Source organism: Epinephelus lanceolatus, chromosome 22, assembly GCF_041903045.1.
Source record: "Epinephelus lanceolatus isolate andai-2023 chromosome 22, ASM4190304v1, whole genome shotgun sequence".
Taxonomy (NCBI): Eukaryota; Metazoa; Chordata; class Actinopteri; order Perciformes; family Serranidae; genus Epinephelus; species Epinephelus lanceolatus.
In genome coordinates, this window is record NC_135755.1 from 4,050,001 (window position 1) to 4,073,069 (window position 23,069).

The window sequence follows — 23,069 nt, forward strand, 5'->3', positions numbered from 1 at the left end:
AAGAACTTGTATAACAATGAACTGCTTGGCAACCAGACCAGGCCTCTAATTGAGACAGATCTTTATTTAGCAAAATGTGTAGCTACACTCAGAGTTGTGTATAACGCATTACAAAGTAATGCGTTAGAGTACTTTGATTACTTTTTGCAGTAACGAGTAACCTAACGCGTTAGTTTGCTGTTTGAGTAATCAAATACTTAAGTACATTTTCAAACAAGACATCAGTTACTTCTGTTACTTTTAGAACGCTGGTCCTTCAGCTCCGAAACAGCAACGGCTGTCGTTTGGTTCTAATAACGGAGATAACGTTAAACCTATCAGTCTGAAAGAAGCCACGGAGCTTGTGGCTCACTACGTGGTCGGAGAAATGCTGCCGTTGTCTACGGTGGAGTCTAAACAGGTGGAGTAGGACTCGCTGACAGACATATTTCAGACTCAGGACTTGCATTATGCCTGGTACACGCTAACGTTACACGCTGGTACTCACCAATTATCCCCGGTCGTCTTTCACGGCGTGTGTGATGTCATCGGGTTATTCTTGTCCTGTTTTTATTACTTTGACTATTATTTGAGTCACTGTGTGTGTTCATGTGCCAGCTGACATGTTGTTGTAGTCACCTAAAAGCGTCAGCAGATGGCAGGAGCTACATTTGAAGCGCCATATGTAAACTATCAAGCTACTGTATCTTCCACAGGAAGTTCTGACAAATGTTTCAGAATAAAAGCCTATTTAGAAAATGGAGGGATTCTCTCAGCCGAGGTTATAAGGGGCTTTTAATTTGAAACAAGTGTTGAGTTTGAAATGACGGTGCGATATGTTAACTTTACAAAGACAACGGAGCGGATAAAAAGTAAATATATAAACACACAGAGGGATTAATAAATAACGGAGCATCTATAATATAGTTTGTTTCAAATGAAGCTGGGAGCCTCTGCAGTTGTGGTGAGTAAAAGCCCCGCCGCTATTTGTTAATGTTATTACTTTATGTCCGACTGTGAGGATGTACCATTGTTTGCTAGCTTGATGCTAATGACAGTAACGTTAACTCAGCGGGTTGACAAAGTGCCTCTGCTGTTTCACACCATCATTTCCCCCTTTTACTCTGTGTGGTAACATCCCTAGAGGAAATATTAAAAACGCTGGGGTGTTGTTGTCATACAGTTGTCTACGGCAGCAGATCGTTGTGTGTTTCTACTGGTCAAAGTGACGGCTGTGATGGGAGAACTGGATCTCAGTGAAGGGCAAGTGGTCCATAACTTTAATTTTGGAGACAAAAAAATGTAGGCTTAGCTCCCTGTGGTCCATTGCCCAATAGGAAATGTAGAATACTCAAAAGTACTTTAAAAGTGCTTGAGTTACTTTTCTCAGGGAGTAAAGTTGGAAGTACTTTTAAAGTAACTGAGTTACTTTACTCAGGGAGTAACGCAGTAAAATAACTGGTTACTTTTTTAGAAAGTAAGGCAGTAACGTACTTTGATTACTTTTAAAGTAACCCTTACCCAACACTGGCTACACTAAGCTAGTAAAAGGGACTGGGCGTTTAATTGAAGGCGTTTTATGTGTTTTATCTCGTTGCAGGAAAAACCTGTAAACACCTGGAGACACTCGTCTCAGCACACCTCAAGATACCTGGAAAACAAAAGAGTATGGTCTGGACCTGCTCTACATAAAAAGTGTCCTGAGATAACTCGTGTTGTGATTTGGTGCTACATAAATAAAGACACTGACTTTTCTCACCTGGAGACACCTTGAAACACCTGGAGTCACCTGGACAAGATGGTGCAGCCTGTGTTCCTGCTCAGCTGTTTGCTGTTCAGTTTCATTTCTTCAGCTCCGGTAAGAAGTTCATCTTCATGTCGTTACTCCTCATTTAGTTTCAGGCCAAATGACTGGAGACAGTCTGAGGACATCTGGTGGACAAAAGGAGAATGACAACGGTTTGATTTGAGGAACTAGAGAGGAGGGACAGAGACAGAGTACAGGACTTGTAACCGAGTATTTTCGTAGCACTGTATTGGTACTATTACTGCAGTAAAGTAATAGAGTACTTCCTCCACTTCTGACTGTCAACATGCTTCATTTATTTTATTCTAAAACATGATGGACGTCAACGTGACAAACATGCAGCAGGAAGTCAGCGTGCCTATATTTACAGCCTGTGGTTCTGGCAGGCAGATAAACAGTGTTTTACATTCAACACACTGATTTAGAACAGACCGGAAACAACACACACACACACACACACACACACACACGGAGCTGGTGGTGAAACAGCGACCACAGAGTTTCAGCCAGGAGAGATTTACTTCTCGTGTTTCTACACACTGACTGACTGAAGTATTTATATATGATCATATAAATACATTATAGATTACATGTTACATATTTAAACACAACACATCCCTACAGGCAGCCAATCAAATCTCCTGCTCCCTCTGTGTTGTAAATTCCATCTACAAATACAAACACTTTAACACAGAAATAACCTCACACAGCTGCTGCAGTGAAAACTCTCCCTCCTCCTCCTCCTCCTCTTCATCACTCAGTGAAGAAACACATGTTGATTTTATTCAGACTTGTCATTATCTCTGATGTCCATCCACTTAGTTTTGAAGTTTCCTCCAGCTGATAGTTGTCTGTACATCCAAACAGGAGCTGCTCACACATCATTCAGATCACTAAACTGTGTTTCCCATTATGATCCTGTTTTAACCTCTTTCTGCAGCTGAGCTCAGGAAGTAATTCTGAGTCGGTCTCTTCCTCTGAAGAAGATCTGCAGGTAAGTCCACAGGTGTGACTGATGTATGTCAGATACAACAGAGATAGAACAGAGTAATGACTCAATCACCAGAAGAAATGTTAGCATTGTACATTTCTGCAGACCAACATTGCTGTAGTTAACGTGTGGTTAGGATTAGGAAAAGATCAAATTTTGGCTTTTGCCTGAACAGTCACCGCTGGAAACGCAGCGACATATGGCTAAAAAACACCCAGGTTTGGTGGCACATAAACAGCTGGAAATGCAGCCATGTGTCGCTAAAAAACACCAAGGATTGAGGGCACAAATTCAGCTGGAAATGCAGTGACATATTGCTAAAAACACTCAGGTTTGATGGCACAAACGCTGCTGGAAATGCTGCAATGTATCACTTAAAGCACTCAGGTTTGGTGGCACATACACAGCTGGAAATGCAGCCATGTGTCACTAAAAACACCAAGGTTTGGTGGCACATATACAGCTGGAAATGCAGCCATGTGTCACTAAAAACACCAAGGTTTGGTGGCACAAATGCTGCTGGAAATGCAGCAACATGTTTCTAAGAAATACCCAGGTTTGGTGGCACATACACAGCTGGAAATGCAGCAATGTGTCACTAAAAACACCCAGGTTTGGTGGCACATATACAGCTGGAAATGCAGCCATGTGTCACTAAAAAACACCCAGGTTTGGTGGCACAAATGCCTTTTGAAATGCAGTGACATATTGCTATAAACAGCCAGGTTTCATGGCACAAATGCCGCTGGAAATTCAGCCATGTGTTGCTAAGAAAAACACCTGGGTTTCGTGGCACAAATGCTGCTGAAAACGCTGCAATGTGTCATTAAAAGAACTCAGGTTTGAGGGCACAAAAGTTGCTGGGAATGCAGCGACACATCGCTATGAAACACCCAGGTTTAATGGGATGAATGCCACTGGAAACACAGCAACATATTGCTAAGAAACACCCAGGTTTGTTGGCACATACAAAGCTGGAAATGCTTCAACGTGTCACTACTAAACACCTAGTTTTAATGGCACTGACACCACTGGAAATGCAGTGGCATGTTGCTATAAAACTCCCAGGTTTGAAGGCATAAATGCCGCTGGAAACACTATTGAACAACTGGTTTTGTTGTTTACTGGGTTAGGTCTTGAAAAGTGGTCTGCAGGTCAGCAGATGTCTCTCCTAGGTGTTTTACCATCCACCATTCCCTCCACCTCCTGATGACAAAATCAGCTCATACACTACGTCACTGTAGAAACGTTGATATGATACAAATGAAACATACAAAAGAAACATACCCCTGGTCTTCAGAAACGTACAATGTCAACATTTTCTTCTGGTGACTGTGCCGCCTGCAAACAACTACAGATCTGAGCCAGACTCTGTGTGACAGGTCTGTGTCAGTGAAGTGAAGTTAAAATATTAAATTGTTACAAACATATGTTATGTATTCAGTTGCTGAGCATGTGTGTGACCGCTGACTGAAAACAACTCAAACTTCTTTGTTTCCAGCCGCCTCGTGTGTTTCATGTGAAGGGAGGGGCCTCCCCTAAAAAAACTCCTAATGGGCCTGAAGCTCCGTCCAGTGTGATCGTGGAGGTTGAGGACACAAAAACAAACACCACAATGAGCTTCGCCATCTTCATCATTGCTGAGGAAGAAGGGAGCGGGACGGACAAAGGAGGAAGGTAAGGACCATCAATAGACCATCTCTTTCTCGTCTTTCTTCCCCTTGTTTATTATTTATTTTTGTTTGTTTGCTTACTCGTAGATCAGACGACAAGAGCTCAAGCAGCGAGAGCAATGACATCAGCAGTGAGGAAACAAGAAAACAGGTTATCCAGCCAGCTGCACTTCACTCCAGCAGCCAGCCAATGAGGAAAGAGTACGCAGAGGAGAACCTGCCATCAGAAGAAATGATGGGCGATCAACCAATGTTTACCTTCTCTGATGAACAACTTGATGGTTTTAACAACACCATCTCCTCTGATGGGAACCAGAAACTGACTCTTCCTGATCATTATTTTATGAACACTGACACAGAGTCTGTTGTGAGTCAGATGTTTAATGATTTTAACAACAGCACAGAAAGCAGTGAGGTTAACGGTCAGCCAGGTCTATCTGCTCCTGATTACTCTGACGACAAAAACAACACCATGTCTGATGACTTGACTATTGATTCAAACAGCAAGGAGACTGTTGAGACACTTTTTGGTGATTTCAATAACAGCACAGAGCTAAACAATCAGCCAGAGAGAACCATGTTTGATCCAGAATCTCAGGAGGCGACAAGCTCAAGCTCAGAGAAGGTCAACCAGGATGGTTTAAGCAAAGGTAGCATCAGCAAGGATTTTGGATTTGGTTCTAGACTTCAGAAGGTATTTCGCTCCATCCAGGAGTTTGTAGATCTGCTTTCGAAGGGTCGCCACCGTGAGGTTCTTGATTCAACTCTCAATTCCCTTACTGGCAGTCAGACAGGTTTTAGTTTGAGCTCTGATGAGAGTGACGAGAGTTCAGAATCTGTTGGCTCTAATCCCAAAAACCAGACCAGTTCAGACCCAGACAGTGATGAGAGCCTGGAGGACACCAGTCCCAGTTTCCAGCAAGGCACCGGTTCAAGAGATTCCACAGAGCAGCTCACTGTTCCCACAACAAGCTCGATCTCTGTCTTGAGTACACCTGATCCAGACAGTGAAGAGATTCAAGAGGTTTCTGGTAGGTCCACGCAGGTAGATAATGGTGCTATCGCAGATCCAGTCAGTCCAGATCCAGATGCAGCACCTTTGACCTCGAGCAAGGCAAGGGATACTGTGTCCGAGGAGAGTGACAAGTCTGTCCCTCAGGTCAATGTTAGTCTAATCTCAGACAGCTCTGAGGAGAGTCAGGAATCTGTTGTGGGTTCGACACCATTCAGCCCAGGACTCTCCGGAGTCGATAGTCCACAAGTCAGCTCCAGTAGTGAGGAGGTCCCGATGGCCCTTTCCTCCTCGTCCTCGCCTCATCTAGTTACCTCACCTGGCCCTTTAAGTTCAGAAGAGTCTGATTTGTCAGTATCTCCAGGACTTGAGTCAGGGAAAAACTCACTTCATCCTCATACCATCCCGATCTCCGGTTCTGATCTCAGTCCAGACTCTGATTACGATCCCAGTTTCAGGAAAAACGTCAGCTCCGAGATCAGTCAGGAGGAGTCTGAAGAATCGCAGAACAACAAGCTCCCTACAGATGCTAACTCTGATGTTAGCAGAGAGGCTAACCCCACCAGAGATCACAGAACTAACAGTGCTAGTATAGCTGCCAGCTCTGAAGCTAGCATGGATGCTAAACCTAATAGCGGTGTAAAGGATGCTGGAGCAGGTTTAAGCTTAGATGCTACAACTGAATCTAATGATGATGGTAGCATTGAAGCAGACCCCACCGCTGCTACTAGCCTTCCTAGCATGCATGTTAGCTCTGGAGCTAGCACTGATGCTAACACAGCCACCAGCAGTGAGTTAAGTGTTGAAGAAAATGGTGATGCTAGCATAGAAGCTACTGTGGTTAGCATGAAACCCACCACTGCCACTGAGTACAGAACAAATCTTCCTGAGTCTGGAGCTAGCACTGATACACTCACTAATATAGAAAAGCAGCAAATAGGTTCAGATGTTAGCACTGAGGCTAACCCAGATGCTAACAGCCCAGGTTCAACACAGCACGCTAGCAGTGAGGAAAACATGGCCCCTCCTCTTCCTCCTCCTCCTCCTCCTCGCAGGAAGAGACCTTTTCGCTTCGGCTTTCTCAGCCCCATTAGTCATTCACATGGCAACAAACCCGTTGCTAGGGAAACAGTGTCCAAGGAAAGGGCCACATTATCATTACAACATCATCAACATCAGACAGCACAACAAACACAAACACCAAGTGTTTACATGAATCCACTTCGCGACTTCTTCAGCAGTGGGTACGATGTGGACAAACAGAGCCGCCAACAAACAGTCAGTCGTCAGTCTAGCAGGAAGCATGCGAGTGTTAGCATAGCAGTGGCGGCTAATCTGGCTAAGAGCAGCAGTGAGGAAACAAACTAACATGTACCAGGGTTGTTATCGTAAACTAAAATAAACAGTGAATTCTGTTGTAAACTGAAACTAAACTAATATTGTCTGGTAAAAAAATTAAGATAAAAGAAGTATGAATTAATATCAGCAGAGGAAAAAATGGAGATGTCATCAATATCCATCAACTCTCAGGATATTAAACTACAGAAAGTAAATGAACTTGACGACAAGGAGGAGGAACCATGCCGCTGTTGCTGCACAATAAATCCCTATTGTCTTTCACATGCAGTCTAGTTGTGTAGAATTAGATAAAAAGAACATGATTTAAATATTGTTGAAAATAAAATGTCATTTTAACAAGCTATTCAACTTGTTTTTTTACGTAACAAACTGGGGTCCAATTTTCTTCCAAGTGTGGTGATAAAAGATTCCCAACTGAAAAGATTTAAAAATTATGGCCACTCCTACACAGTTCTCCGACCGTGAAATTTGTGTGTATGTAGCTACATACAGACATTATACCGGCCCTGATGAAGACAAGCTAAAAGTAATGTAAAGCTTTCTAAAAAAAAAAACTTTCTGAAAAAGATGAAGCTTTCTGAAAATCTTATTTCCTGAAAAACTAAATGTTTCTGAAAAACTAACTCTGAACAATCAAACTTTCTACAACCCCAAACATTCTGGAAAACAAACTGTTTGAAAATCAATTTTTTTTTGAAAAGCTAAAACTTTCTGAAAAACTAAAACTTTCTGGAAAACAAACTTTCTGAAAATGAAACGTTTTGAAAAACTAAAACTTTCTGAAAATCAATTTTTTTGAAAAGCTAAAAACTTTATTAAAAACAAACTTTATGAAAATCAATTTTTTTGAAAAGCTAAAACTTTCTGAAAAACAAACTTTCTGAAAAACTAAAACTTTCTGAAAAAAACAAACTTTCTGAAAGACTTAAACTTTCTGAAAAATTAAAACCATGAAAAACAAACTTTCTGAAAATCAATTTTTTTGAAAAGCTAAAACTTTCTGAAAAACAAACTTTTTGAAAATCAATTTTTTTGAAAAGCTAAAACTTTCTGAAAAATTTAAACTTTCTGAAAAACAAACTTTCTAAAAGACTTAAACTTTCTGAAAAACTAAAACCATGAAAAACAAACTTTCTGAAAATCAATTTTTTTGAAAAGCTAAAACTTTATGAAAAACTAAAACTTTCTTAAAAACAAACTCTCAAAAACATTGAATTTTCTGAAAAGCTAAACTTTCTGAAAAACTAAAACTTTCTAAAACCAACAAACTTTCTAAAAAATCAAACTTTGTGAAAACAAAAGAGAAAACTAAAACTAGTAAACTAACTCAAACTAAAGTGAAATCAAAAACTAAATAGACAATAGAAAACTAAAAAAAAATCAAAACTAACAAAAACTATCCTTTATATGTTTACATAAAATGTACTGAATGCTTCTACTTTTACATTTTTATCAACCATCAAACTTTATGTGCTGTAATAAGATTACTTGATCACGTCGACTGACTGAGTTCAGTCGACTGTGTTTTAAATAAAGTCTACATTTTTCATGTGTTGACAGCACCTGATCAGGTTCATTGATTTATTCCTTCTGGTTCATGTCTGGGACTTAATAGAAATCATCTTATTTCTTTTTACAGCATTTTAATCCTATTTTTTTCTTCATTGACTAAAAATCTCCTTTGTTTTATAAAGTGCCACTAACCGCTCTGTTGCTTACATGTTTCTTATGTCACTGTTTATGTGTGTGACTTTGAATTTTATAAATATTCTAATGTTTTATGTTGTCAGGAAATAAATTTGAGCATAAAAGCATGAACTAGCTGCACAGTTTAAAAACAGAATGCATTTAAATAATGATAATTTGAATATTATCTGTTTGTTTTTTTTGTACTTTTACTGTCACTGTTTTAAAAATATTAAATGTTGTAATGGACTCTGGTTTCTCCTTCGTGTTAGTGTGTGTGTGTTAGTGTGTGTGTGTTAGTGTGTGTGTGGCAGTAAATCCAGCGGGTTGTGAAATGTGTTTACTGTCAGCTGGTTGTGTCGGTTCACCGCAGCTCCATCAATCTGACTCTGATAAACACATCTGGAATACGTGACACGGCCAAAAGTATGTGGACACCATGAACAGTAACATCTGATGACAGTATGTGTCAGTAGTGGACATTTACTCCAGTACATGTGAGGTACTTTTACTGGAGTATTTCCACTTTACGTTACTTTACACTGCACCACATAATGGAGATAAAACCAGTACTAGAGTATTTAAAACTAAAATAAGTAGTAATGCAGCTGTAAGCAAATGTTAGTGATACGTTTGTTCACGTCTCCATCGACAGCTACGACTCCTGACATGTTTCATCTGATGAGTACATATGTCATATAATCAGTAAACCTTTCGGTCCTTATATAGTGTGTTTTTAACTATTTATAACTACTTATATATCGTTATCTGTTTCTCTGCTGTCACTGTTTTAGTTACCATGAGAGTGTGTTTTAAAAATAATGTATGACCACACACACACACACACACACACACACTCATATATAAATCAGGTTGTTTTTCGTTGATGGGCGGCTGTCAGTAGGAGGGGGGCGGGCACAAAAGATGAGATGATGACAAGTCACTTCCTATAAAAGAGACGAATCAGAGAGAGAGCCAGACAGAGCCGTCGGGACCGACCTGCTGCTCCCAGTGAGACCAGTTAGTGGGACCAGTCAGACCAGTGCATTGCCGCATTTGTCCAGGATGTGGAAGTTTGTGCTGACGGTGTGTCTGCTGCATCAGAACCAGGCTGTACCTGTAAGAATCCTCTTTATTGATCACCTGATCAGTTTATTGGTTACAGATATGAGTGGTCAGTGACACTGTGTTGTGTGTACAGTTGCCATGGGAACACGGCAGCCTGCAGCCCTTTCTTCAACAACAACTGGACCAATCATCAGTGAGTACAGCAGCATGTACACCAGTAGTGGTAGGCGTGTGTGCAGTGTTACTTGGCACTGCATAAAAAACTGTGGTTGAAGTTTCTTTATGATGATGCAGTAAAAGTATTTTCGGGAAAATGTTCTTTAAGTATTTGAAGTATCTGTTATGTAAAGTGTTACAGTGGTAAAAGACATGTAGCAGTTTGGGACTCTCTTAAATCACGGGGTTTCGCCTTGGGGTGGAGTCTAATGTGTGTGTCTGATGTTCGTTCTTGTCCGCTCTCATCAGGTCGTCTCGTCACTTTTTTGACAAGTTGGCAAAACTGTAACTGAAAAAGTTGTCTATTAATGTAAAATTTGCCTCAACCCCAAAATTAAACCTACAGCAGACTTCAGGCCAGGGTCCGTCAAGCTGCAGTTCCTTTTATTTTGAAAGTCAGTGACACAAGTGTAACCTTTGACCCCGTGGTCACATTGGTGACCGACGTGGAGGACTCCAGCCATGAAAGGTGGCAGCCTACATGGAGTTCAAGACACCCAAGGAGGATCCTTTGGAGGTCTGATGGTGGAGGAAGGAGCATGCTAACATGTTTCCTAACCTGGCAGTGATTGAATGCTTTCACCATCCAGTCAAAGAGACGTCCAATTCAAGAATGAAGAACCAGCTTCAATCTTTTCCCGCCATTGATGAGATTTTCCGCCAATTCGTGTTTTTAATGTTGTGTCCAGAAACGAGGAGGAAAAAGAGGAAGATCTGCTGGAAACTGAAATTAAACATTGTTTACAGAAATGTAGCAGCTTGTAAACTGCAGGAAAATGTCATCGTCCATGGAAACTTTACAGTTGCACAGGCCATGGAGATGTTGACTCAAAACTCTGACACTTCCTGTTTTCATCAACATTCTGAATCTGATTTGGACGAAAGAAGCAAACGAGTTCAGCGGAATGAAACAGGATCTCATGACAGGGACGGTGACACACGGCCAAGGTACTCTGGGTGTGTTGGTTGTTGACGTTCTGGGATGCCGTGTCAACTTCAGCCTGTTACATGCATTGTCTTCTTTCAACATACACTTCTGTTTTCACAGGAAATGTACAGTTTGCATACAGTCTCTTTCAAAATAAAAGCACTACGTCAGTACAACAACTAAAACACATGGTTGGGTTTAGGAACAAAGAACAGGGTTTGTCTTTAGAATCTTACAGGAAGTGAACACCGCTCTCCAGGGTGAAAGTCAGTGATTGGACCCATCCACCACCTCTCCCGTCTGCCTTAGTCGGATTTTTGCTGCCCTAACTTTTGTTCTTGTCCCGTCAAGTACTGTTAAACTATAACGGCACGGGCCGCCTATCATGCCGACATTAAAGGACGGCTTTTTCACCAGTGTCCGATGTCCCACGTCACTGCTTAAGCGCCAGATTCAACGTCTTCAGAGTGAGACAGTTGTGTAAGCAGGTTAGAGCAGCTCTGTTTTAGTCATTGCACAAAATGGCATCTCATTTGTGACACCTCACACCGCCGATAATGGCACACACTCTGAAGCTTTGGCGACATGTCAGCGCTGAAAACAGAGTTTGTTTTCTGTGGCATAAAACTTAGTTTGTGTTTGGACCAAAGGACGAAACACAGAGACAAAGACTACGTTTTAAACGTACCTGTGTCCATGTGGATGAGGCCTCAGTCTCATCAGTAGCTGGAGGTTGATGTCATCATGTCAGGATGTGAGCAGGTGAGGTCAGCGCCACCTGTGAACACCTGTGTTCTGTTAATGTCAGATTAAAGCACAAAGTTAAGTGAAGAACAAGTGATTTAAACACTGATAACATAATAAGATTACTTTGTGTCTGCAGCCTTCTCCTCCTCCTGATGTCCTCCAGCAGACAACATCCTCCTCGTCCTCCTCTTCATCATCATCATCAGTCTCCTCCGAGTCGAGCCAGAGTTCAGAGGTCAGAGGTCACCTGACTCACACACTGTTTACAACATGACACTGAGACGACCTGTCTTTATCTTTAATCTGGTGAATGGTGCCTGACTTCCTGTTAGTTTGACCACAGCAGCATCTGGTGGACGTCAGAGGAACTACAGCCAGACGCTCTTTAAACACAGAACTGACTCTGATTGGTTGATTTTACAGGAAGCTCAACAGCTGCGAGAACAACAGAACCTGGAGAACACGGTACCACACACACACACACACACACACACACACACACACACACACACACCTGTGTGATGTCATTTTATTCTGTTGTTAAAGAGGTCCAATTTTTTGATTAAATTAGCAGATATTTTTTCTAGTTGATGTTTGAAGTCATGTTGTGTTTATGATGTCATCCTGTGTGTGTGATGTCATATCCTGCAGGCGGTGGAGCAGGTGGACACCTCCCAGGAGGTGAGCTTCATTTAAAACATGATCAATCTGATTAATCTGATCAGACTTCATTTTAAGTGACGATGAATGTTGGACAGTGTGTGTTTGTAATGTTACATTTAGATTTACCATTTAGGTTATGGTTAAACATTTATATTTGCCATTTAAATTTAGATTTAATTAACATTTAGATTTAGGGTTAACACTGGGATTAATGTTAAACATTCAAAGTTAACATTTAAATTAAGGTTTAGTTGACATTTGGATTTAGAGTTTACATTTAGATTCAACATTTAGATTAACACTTAGATTTAAAATTTAGATTGAGGTTTAGCATTTAAATCAAACATTAAGATTTAACATTTAGATTCAAGTATAACATTCAGATTTAGATTTACTTAACATTTAGATTTAGGTTTAATGATTAGATTTGATATTTAGATTTATCTTTTTCATTCATATTTAGCATTTAGATTTAGTTTTATGTTTAACATTTAGATTTGATATTTAACATTTAGATTTGACATTTAGATCCAACATTTAGTTTTAGGTCTACATTTAGGAATATCTTTTCAATATTAAGATTTAGGTTTAACGTCTAGATAACATTTAAATTTAGATTTCACTTTAACATTTAGATGTAATTCAAGATTTAGATTTAACACTTAGTTTTAACATTTATTATATTGTTTACAGTTACATGAAACATGATGTTTTATATGAATTTATGTCTTAAATGTCAGAAAAATAAACATTTTTTACTCTTTACTCTTCCGCACCTGGTGTGTTTGTTTGTTTGTTTGTTTGTTTGTGTGTGTGTCAGAGCTCGGAGCTACCCCAGTCTCCCAGTAACACCACCAGCAGTCTGTGGCTCAATGAACTGATTTTAGTGGGGGAGAGAGCAGGTGAACGGGACAGAGAGACCGAAACAGGAGACAACAGCGCCGAGAGCACAGAAAGCCGACACCGGGTGAGGTCACACACATGGCATCATAACACATCACGTGACATCACACCATGTCTAACACATTCTTACCTCTGGCCCCGCCCCCTTCCTCAGGCTCTGATGTTGACCTTTCATGACCTCCTGAGTGCACCTCGACTTGACGGACACGGAGTCGAAGCTGCTGCAGAGGCGGGCGAGGTCATCACAGACATGGGCGGGGCTGAAGGTGAAGCAGGCGTGACAGCCGGAGAGGTGGGCGGGGAAACTGCGGACACAGGCGTGGCAGCTGGGGAGGAGGGCGGGGTCAGAGGAGAAGAGATCGATGCCGAGTTCCCCCGACTGATGGACGACAGCATGGAGGCAGCGGACGGACATGCCAACCATCACGGTTACCATGGAAATGAGGCGGAGCTGGAGCTGGGGCTGTGAACGAAGCCACGCCCCCTAAACTGTTGACAGCTATTAATCAGTAAACAATCAATAATCAGACCTATTACTACTGTACTAATCATGTTTATCATCTGTGTGTAAAGAGTCTGTTATTAACCTCTTTAACTCGTTACTATGAAGACGACCACGACACAAAAAGATCCCAACGTTTCCCATAATCTGGAGAAAGAGCTGTAACACGATGAAACAAAATAGGTGAAATCATTTGATTTTACAACCTTAAAGCTAGTTAAGGGAAAATTATTTGAAAGTTAAGGGATTACTAATAATAGCACCAAAGCTTTTTGAAACGTAACCAAAAATATCTCTGTATTTTTGTTTACTATGCATCAGTAAAAAAAAAAAAAAAAAAAAAAAAACTCTTATATGTTGAGGTGGTGCAAAAAAGGTGGAGCCATGTCAGATGATTTTTTAGGCACTGAGGAGGCACTTTTCTTTTTTTTTTTTTTTTGGCTCAGGTGGGGCATACAAATTTAAATGGTTATATTTTGTATTTATATCACCATTGATTTTTAAAGAAAAAGTAACTGAAGGAAGTTCTGTAAGGGGTTAAAAATTTGTCCATTTTGTTTTTCTTTAAAGGTTTTTGTCAATTTTGCTTTGGTGAAAAAAATTGCAGATTTTTTTTTTATTTTGGCTAAAATTTTTGATCTTTTTTTTTCCTTTAAAAGTTTTTGGCTTTTTTTTTTTTGTTTGGAAGAGTTAACAGAAAACGAGCTGAAAACAATAAATCAGTCTGATCTTTATGATACTGAGCCGTAATAATAATGTTACTGTATACGTTCATATTTAAGTGTGTTTATCCTGATGTTGGTGAATAAACTTCTATAAACAGACTTATTGTTGCTCTTAATTCTGTATATTGTTTTAATTAAAAGAAACTTAAAAACCTGCTTTAACTTGAAAATATTAAAACATATTTACAAAAAATTTGACTAATTATAAAGTGTATGTAGTATTATAGTATGTAGTATACACTCATTACATTCTACTGATTAACACACACTAAAAGAAGTGTTTCAGTGTACTATTATATAACAATAATAATAATAATAATAATAATAATGATCTGTTATTATTCCTATATATATATATAGTAGTTTCATTGGCGGTTGCGGAGTCCGCCATTCAGCAACACTGTTTCCTCTTCACTCTCCTACAGATGTATCACAGCTGGATTAGCTTTATGCCAGTGCTAACATATTTCCTGCTGCTGCTGCTTCACATTAAAAGACTCCAGCTGGAGCTTTTATTGTGAAGACTAGGGATGGTAATGATTAATCAACGACTGATTAAGAATTGAACAGATCAAATACAGATTTGACTCTGAAATCTAAACAATCTGCAGACTCCTTTATGTCCTAGCTCTCAGTTTGAAACCATGTTTCATGTTATTGAAAAGGTGCAATATAACAAGTTTATGACAAGGCGGCCATCTTGGGTTTTGGAAGAGGAGCAGGCAGCGACATTAGAAATTGAAGCATTATTCCGTTACTTTCAATGTGTTTAATGTCCAGGCTTCTTCATCTCGAGAATAAGTAATATGGAGCTGTGGGACTTGACAGGGGAAAAAAAATATTTTTTTTTTTTATCAATTATATTATATTAATCGATTAACTGATCATTAATGTTACCAATGATCAATTATTTGCAACCCTTGTGTAGACATTACAGGAACTAGGTATAAACTGAATTGATTGAAATTGGAATGCATGTTTTCTTCAGAAAGTTTTGGCTTTTTTTTTCTTCTTCAAAATATTTTTGATTTTTTTTATCTTTAAACATTTTTGAAGATTTTTTTTTAAACAAACAAACAAAATCCTAAAATTTTTGGCGATTTTATTTTTCTTTAAAAACAATTTGGCGGCATGTTTTCTTCTTAGATGCTTATATTTAATGTTTCTAAGATGTTTTCAAGGTGACTTTTGAACAAATTTAGGAATGATTTTCAGACAATCTTTTCCATGTTCTGTCACTGCAGGTCAGACGGAATATGTTTTGATTAAGTTTGGTTAATCTTTTACCAACAGATAAGGGTGACTATAAGTAAAAACACTGTTAGCTTCAGTGGAAGGTTCAAAGGTTTCTAACATCTGAAATTTGCTCAATTCACTTTGACAAAAAGAAATTAAATGATGGATAAATTAAATAAAATGTAGCAACTGAAGCCTCTCAAATTCACATTCAACACCATTTAGTTAATCTATTGAGATTTATATTTATAAAATTGAATTTAAGACTTTCTAAGGAGCTGCAGACTCCCTGTTCTATATGGATTATATATATACACACACATATATTATTCTGAGTATGTCCGTTCTACAGCAACAGGAAGAATCTTGGTTTTAGAATTTTATTATTTGTGGTGATTGTTGTTGAGTCACACCTGCAGTTTGTGTCCTGTCTTTTCTCAACAATTAATGTTTATTTAAATATCCCATAATCAATTAAAGAAACTTTTTTTCATGTTTTAAAAAGACGTAAGACGTCTGCAGCTGAGTTCTCCGTTACAGTCAAACATCATGTTAAAGACGGAAAAACAGCGCCCTCACTCGACTGTGTTCTGTATTCCCACCAAGGTGAAAAATTCAGATTAAATATAATTGAAAAAAAAAGATGAAACCAGTAAAAATAAAATTCACTCATCGTCTCAACAAACAGATAAATTCTCTTTATTCTGACCAAAAAAAAAACTGAAGCAGAGAAACAAATGTTCCAGACAGACGTGTCACTTCCTGTCAGCCTCCAGTGTCCAATCACAGTCCAGGACTGGAGGCCACAATCACCCACAATCCTTTGCTTTGGCGTCGTGAGCCTGTGTCAACCGTTCACAGAAACCCTGCGGTCCAATCAGAGTGAGTTTATTCCCCTCACACATGTGACGTCATCAAACCGGCTCCGCTGTTGAGCCAATCAGCTGCCAGCTCACAGTCAAATATAGAAAGACCAATCAGCTTCCAAGGCCGCTGTCATGGAAACAGATGTCCTCCACATCACTTCCTGTGGGCGGGGCCTTTGTGGAACAGGTAGATGGGCCGCTGGTTACCTGAAAACACATTCATTCTTATTTCTGATTTTATTTTCATTAATAATTCCTGTGGAAAAGACTCTTCCGTCCCTCTGAGGCTTCTGTAGCTCAGCTCGTCCTCACACTGATGTTTCCTGCTGCTGAGGTTAAGTTACGTCAAAAAATGGTGACGCACTATTCTATCGTTACCAGTGAAAACTGAGAGTTTACCCTTTGAACTCTGCAACAGAAACAGTCCTCCAGTGCCTACACTGGTGTTTCTGCTCCTTCCATGTTTCAGATGATACGTCATGTTTGTAGTCGACCAATGAAGATGAGTTTACATATCACCTTGGGTTCGTTCTTCACCTTCTCAAAATGATCCCACACTTTGGATTTCCTGCCCGACATGTTATTAACTAGCCTGTGGAATAACCGCAGGTACCAGCCCTGGAAATTAACCTGACTCCTGTCTGACTGCTGAGCGTGGACACTTCCTGTGTCTGTCCTTTCAAATTAAAGTCACATATGCTCCAGTCATATAGGTTTGGATTTTTGTTGACAAGGCGCAGCTCCTGATAGAGTTTCACGTTTGTTTTTGTTTTTTCTGCAACTAAGTGTTTTAATTATTGTTTGTTGCGCAGCTATGCAGCTCACCTGGTGTGTGTGTGTGTGTGTGTGTGTGTGTGTGTGTGTGTGTGTGTGTGTGTACCTGTGTGTGTGATGAGTCTGTATGAGGTGAAGCCCACACTGTCGGTCAGGTAGCAGGTGAACTGTTCAGGTCTCAGTCTCAAACTCCTGAAGGTGCGATACGTCCTCTCCTGCGGAACAACACAACTGTTACACACAAGCACGGCACTACAGTACAATAATAGAGCTTTTATTATAACTAATGTGGAAGGAGACGACTTTTCAGCTAGCTAGCTAACGTTAATTAACTCCTTGAACATAACAATATATACCGTAAAACTTCCATACTACCGTAAAATTTGTACTGGTTTAAATAAATTGTAAATAAATGTATTGTATTTCCCGATCTTTGCTGAGCACGTTTTGCGTGAAAGGAACTGATTTAGAGGTTAACGGAAATAACAGCCCGGGCTACTAACTGAAATTTTACAGTAATATCTTTCCCAACTGATCACGTTAGAAAGGACAACGCAAGAAAACATGTTCTTTGTTTAGATTATCAAACAGACAATGGGTCAAAGCTGACAACGTTAGCTAGCATGCTAACGTTAGCCTTCATTTCCCCAGGATGGCGTCTGGATGCAGACGAGGACCAATCGTAACACACGTTACAGAACATAAACAGAGAACATTTTTTCTAACGCAGTTCTTAATGATAAGCAGACAGCGCTAGCTAGCAAATATAAAAATGACTCATCAAAAGTTTGTTTTTATTTTAGCTCCTCAGTTTGCCGTTGTTTACCGTCTCCAATATGGCTGCTACGTCTACATCTACAGTAGCTTCTCCATGGTTCTGCACCTTAATTCTTATTCAAGTGAATATTTACAGTGTATGTTCTGTATATCTTACCGAGGCTCTCTTGCTGTGGCCGTAGCTGCTCCATGGTTGTGGCTCCAGGATGAACAATCCGCCCGGCGACAGGCTCTGATAGGCTCGTCTGAAGAGTGTGGCCACGCCCCCGTCACCTGACTGCAGCTGCACCCATTTAGTCACTCCCAGACACATGATGACGTCATACTGACCCTGCCCGGGCCACGCCCCCTGCGCTGTCACGTAGTCGCCCTGCGGGAGGAGCGACACATGTGATGTCAGCAAGGTGATGTCACGGTGAAGAGGAGTGACAGAACAGGTGTGACACTCACCTGGATGAAGGTGATGTTGTTGGGGAACCTGGAGGATGACGATGATGATGATGATGATGAGGGAAGGAGGAGAGGAGGAGCACAGAGAGGACCTCGACTCACCCTGAATGACAGGGGGAGGGGGAGGAGAGACAGAGCCTGCTGCAACTCCTCCATCACCTCCTCCACCTGCTCCTCCCTCTCTCCTCCCCCTCCCTCCCTCTTCCTCGGAGGAGAGGAGGAGGAGGGTCCCGGCTTTCCTCTCCTCCTCCTCCCCTCCTCTACAACCAGGTCATGTGACAGGAAGTGCCTGATGTTCTGCTTGGCGGCATGGACCAATTGCTGGTCTAGCTCCACCCCCAAGATGTGGGCGGGGTTAAACCTTCGGGCGACGCCCAGCGTCAGGTGACCGGCACCACAGCCCACATCCAGCACCGTTTTGTCTCTGAACCAATCAGCTTCCAGGAGGCGGAGTCGCGGGTCCTCCTCTGCCCCAATGCCCCCGTCCCACTTGTCGCCATAGAAACCACGGTAACCATAGTAACGGCTGTGGTTGCCGTACTGGTAGCGGTGTTTGTCCTTCTTCTTCTTCTCTGGCAGCTGAGTGGAGCCAGGCTGAGCTCCTCCATACCTGCAGGGGGCGGTACAGAGGTCATGGGACCAGGCAGCCAATCAGATTACAGGGTTTTAATTCACTTGAAGGGAACGTTCAATCTGAAAACAGTGTGCACTGCAGTAACACTCACCTGCCAGCTCTAGCCCCGCCCACCAGCGGTGTTTGGAATTTGGTTGGCTGAACCTTGGTGGGCTTGGTACCAGTGCTTGCAGTGCAGTCTGCCGACCTCATCGAGGTGGTGCGCCGCCGTCTCCGTTGGCGACCGTCTCCCTGGTTACCAGGCTTGTGGCTGTGTCCTGGTGGAGGGTGGGTGTGTCTCCTGGGGAGGATGGGGGGCGGGGCTATGTCATCGCGACAGGTGATGGCCGTGTTGAGTTCACAGGGGAGTGGAGACGGTGGAACGCTGCCCTCTCTGGTCAACAGAGGAACTGCAGACACATTATGAACATGTTATTAACACTGGTTTTATCATTACATCACAGTTGTGTTTCCTGCAGCATCCACTGGGGGTCAGCACTGATCCAGGTGTTCTCACCTGTCAGTCCAGCTGTGGAGGGAAACAGTCGAGCTGGCACCACCTCCCTCTCTCCTCCTCCTCCTCCTCCTCCTCCCCCATGGTGTCTGTTTCTGTGTCTCCTCCTGGACTTCAGGGGGGACAGCAGGACCCCTCCTTCCCCCTGCCCATCCCCGCCCCGTCCTTTCAGGTTCAGGGGGTCGGTGATGTCACGTGGAACCAGGATCTCTACAGGGTCCCCGCCCCGCGATGGCAGGGGTGAGCACTTTGGTGTCTCCTGATTGGTCGCCCTGAAGAGGAAGAGGAGGGGTTAAATATTCACGTAACAAAGAAAAAAACAAATCTGACCATGAATTAAACGTCTCACCTGTTGACGTCTTCGTCCAGTAGCGAGTTGAGGTTAAGCGGGTCAAAGATGTTCCCGCCCAACAGGAAGTGAGTTGGCAACATGGGCTCTGACTGGCTGTCACTGTTGGCGCGGCGACGCTGCTTGGCCAGTCCCTTGAAGCCGACGCCCATGGAGTACCGCCTCTTTGCGATGCGCTGAGTCGGGGGAGTGGAGGTGAGGGGGGGCTGGCTGTTGCTGGGCAACTGGAGGCCATTCTTAGGACGGAGGGGGTGGGTCTTAGCCAGCGGCGGCTGCTCTGACAGGCTGACGGGGGCGGGGAAGGTGGGGCTGACGTCATGAGGGAGGATGGTCTCTTTGTCCAACGACATCCTGATCATCATAGATCAGCCAATCACGGTGATCTATAGAGAGAGGGGCGGGGTCAGTTTGACCGCCATGCAGAACTTTTAAAAGAGTATTTTTACAGTGTGGTGAGTACTTTCACTGCGGCAACATTTTTAATGCAGGACTTTTACTGTAAAAGTATTTTTATTGTGTTGAATTAGTACTTTAACTTGTAATAGAGTATTTTATCTGTATGGTATTAGTACTTCAACTTGTAATAAAGTATTTTAACTATATGGTATTAGTACTTTCACTTGTAATAGAGTATTTTATCTGTATGGTATTAGTACTTTAACTTGTAATAGAGTATTTTATCTATATGGTATTAGTACTTTAACTTGTAATAGAGTATTTTAACTATATGGTATTAGTACTTTAACTTGTAATAGAGTATTTTATCTGTATGGTATTAGTACTTTAACTTGTAATAGAGTATTTTATCTGTATGGTATTAGTACTTTAACTTGTAATAGAGTATTTTAACTATATGGTTTTAGTACTTTAACTTGTGATAGAGTATTTTAACTATATGGTTTTAGTACTTTAACTTGTGATAGAGTATTTTAACTATATGGTATTAGTACTTTAACTTGTGATAGAGTATTTTAACTGTATGGTATTAGTACTTTAACTTGTAATAGAGTATTTTAACTGTATGGTATTAGTATTTCAACTTCAGTAAAGTATCTGAGTACTTGCTCCGCAGACACCCAGCAGTTATCGATCAATAATCAATAATCATACTCACTGTGTGCTGCAGAAACACTCCACTTCTCCCCTCCTTCATCCACAAACCCTCTCTGACCCCGCCCCTACCGCTGCCTCCACCAATCACGGAGCGCCGTCATGAATAATTCAAACTGACCCACTGGTAAACAGTTAGCTTCTCCGTTAGCCCAGCCTGGCTAACATGCAGGAAGTAGCTAGCGTGGAGCAAACACACCCCCTAAAGAAAAACAACTCCCGAAACACCCCCACAAATCCGCTGTGCGCGTGAAAACGAGCCTCCACCGAGCTCTCCGTGCGTGTGTCAGTGCGTGTGTGTGTGCGGGTTGATGTTGTAGCTTGTAGCCGTGACAAACTGCTAGCTGCTACTTTCTTCCCCCCGTGCTCCAAAATCCAAGCCCGCGACTTTATACGCCAGTCGTGGGGGGGGCACGTGAGTGACGATGGAACCCACCAATAGCGAGCTGAGTTGGGTTCCTGCCTCTCCCAAGCTGTGACCAATCAGACGACTGCTTGTCTCGAAGCGGTTGTCTGATTGGTCGCAGCTCGGGGAGAGGCGGGAGAAAGGCCGAGGAGAGAGGCGTCCTGAGCGGTGCCTGACTGGAAACACGATCACTGCTGAATATAAACGATTAAACCATCATAACTAACGAGTTATTGATTACCAATCACCGACTGCACGTGCTGACACACACTGTGAGTGTGTCCACCTGAGTTCTGACCGGAGACAGTTGACTTTATGTGTCTTGCAGCGCCGCAGAAAGCCCCTGTCTGACTGGGTATTTAGCCCTGAGTTCAGATTCACAGGCGACAGTAACTCCCTGGCATCTGCTCGTGTCCTCCAACAAACTCCACCAACCAAACCCCACAGTGTGTTAAAACACGAGGAAACACCCGAGTTTATACTCCACCTGTAGTTTCACACCTGTATTTACAGCCTTGTTGCGAATTTAAGCAGAAAACAAAAAGTCATCCTGAGAGGTAAAACTGAGGGATCACTCAGTGTTGATAATCCTTAAGTAGGTTATTGATTTTCTTCAGACTGATCAATTATGAATATGTTGCTCTAAGATGTCAGCAGCTCACCAGTTGTGCCTTGCATTTAGTTTTTGACCCACTTTGTTGACTTGTATTTCAACTAACTGAACTTTACATGTTCACGTTGTTGTTAGTTATTTATTTCTGAGTCATGTTTTCAGATGTTGAGGTTGATGCAGTTCCGAAGGAGGAGACATATTAAATTAACAATTTTAGAGGACTAAAAACTGGAGCTGGTGAATACTGCTGTATACTACTACACTACTACTAATCAGTGATGGCCAAATGAAGCCTCATGAACCACTTTTTTTTATTTTCTGACCCCGCCAGATGGCGCTCTTGGTTTAAAGATAAGGCCTGTTTCCACCACAGGAACTTTGGGGTAATTTTTCAGGGCCGGGACCGTTGGTGCGTGTCTCCACTGCAGGAACCACCCCCGAAGGACAGAGTTCTGGAACTTTTACAGGGGCTAAACAAGTCCCTGCCTTGGAGTAGGTACTCAGAACGGCCCCGAAAAACTCCTGGGTAGGGCTTGGGGATTACTTGGTGCTGATTGGATATACTCAAGGAGGGATGTGACATCAACAGAAAGCGACAAAGTAGCCGGCATTTTTAAAACTCAGCAGACTCTCGTTCATAGCTTCCACCGTCATGTAAACAAAGAGACACGCCAGAAACCCAGCAACCACCTCAGCTCCTTCCAGGTTGATAATCGTCTTTCTTATGTCTGCTTTCTTCTTCGTACTTCTTCTTCTTTGTTGTTGTTGTTCTTTGTTTGTTTCTTTGCTGCGTCGAGCAACGATTACGTCACATCCAGAGCCCGGTAACTTTACAGGAACCTTCCTCCTAATCCGCTCTCTCAGTGGAGACATGGCGGTTGAGAGGGCCGAGCGAGAAGACGTTCCTGTAAAGTTCCTGCCCCCCAAATAGTACCAGGAACTTCGGGGTAATTTTACGGGGCCAGGGCCGTTGGTGCGTGTCTCCACTGCAGGAACCACCCCCAAAGGACAGAGTTCCGGAACTTTTACAGGGGCTAAACAAGTCCCTGCCTTGGAGTAGGTACTCAGAACGGCCCTGAAAGACTCCTGGCTGGGGCTTGGG

The 23,069-nt window shown here is 42.0% G+C and overlaps 3 protein-coding genes across 3 annotated transcripts in view; 2 read left to right on the top strand and 1 right to left on the bottom strand.

Moving 5' to 3' along the window:
* Positions 1 to 7,545, top strand: part of LOC117246306 (uncharacterized) — a 9,371-nt gene extending 1,826 nt beyond the window's left edge. The window contains exons 2-5 of the mRNA XM_033610164.2: positions 1,580 to 1,837; positions 2,727 to 2,780; positions 4,279 to 4,454; positions 4,538 to 7,545. Of these exons, the coding sequence (XP_033466055.2) occupies positions 1,778 to 1,837; positions 2,727 to 2,780; positions 4,279 to 4,454; positions 4,538 to 6,830 (2,583 nt within the window). The 5' untranslated portion in view covers positions 1,580 to 1,777 and the 3' untranslated portion in view covers positions 6,831 to 7,545. The remainder of the gene's footprint in view (positions 1 to 1,579; positions 1,838 to 2,726; positions 2,781 to 4,278; positions 4,455 to 4,537) is intronic.
* Positions 7,546 to 9,472: 1,927 nt separating this feature from the next.
* LOC117246463 (uncharacterized) lies at positions 9,473 to 14,358 on the top strand. Its single transcript, XM_033610393.2, has 7 exons — positions 9,473 to 9,626; positions 9,709 to 9,768; positions 11,603 to 11,701; positions 11,890 to 11,931; positions 12,118 to 12,147; positions 12,950 to 13,096; positions 13,187 to 14,358. Exons 1-7 carry the CDS (start codon positions 9,573 to 9,575, stop codon positions 13,499 to 13,501), a joined length of 747 nt encoding a protein of 248 aa, XP_033466284.1. The 5' UTR covers positions 9,473 to 9,572; the 3' UTR covers positions 13,502 to 14,358.
* A 1,814-nt stretch (positions 14,359 to 16,172) lies between these two features.
* Positions 16,173 to 21,330, bottom strand: mepceb (methylphosphate capping enzyme b). The gene is made up of 8 exons (XM_033651717.2): positions 20,953 to 21,330; positions 19,839 to 20,221; positions 19,493 to 19,761; positions 19,088 to 19,385; positions 18,363 to 18,972; positions 18,070 to 18,282; positions 17,242 to 17,350; positions 16,173 to 16,568 (listed from the first exon to the last, which is right to left on the bottom strand). The coding sequence occupies exons 2-8, from the start codon at positions 20,198 to 20,200 to the stop codon at positions 16,516 to 16,518; spliced, it is 1,914 nt and encodes a 637-aa protein (XP_033507608.2). The 5' UTR covers positions 20,201 to 20,221; positions 20,953 to 21,330; the 3' UTR covers positions 16,173 to 16,515.
* Between the last annotated feature and the right edge of the window lie 1,739 nt (positions 21,331 to 23,069).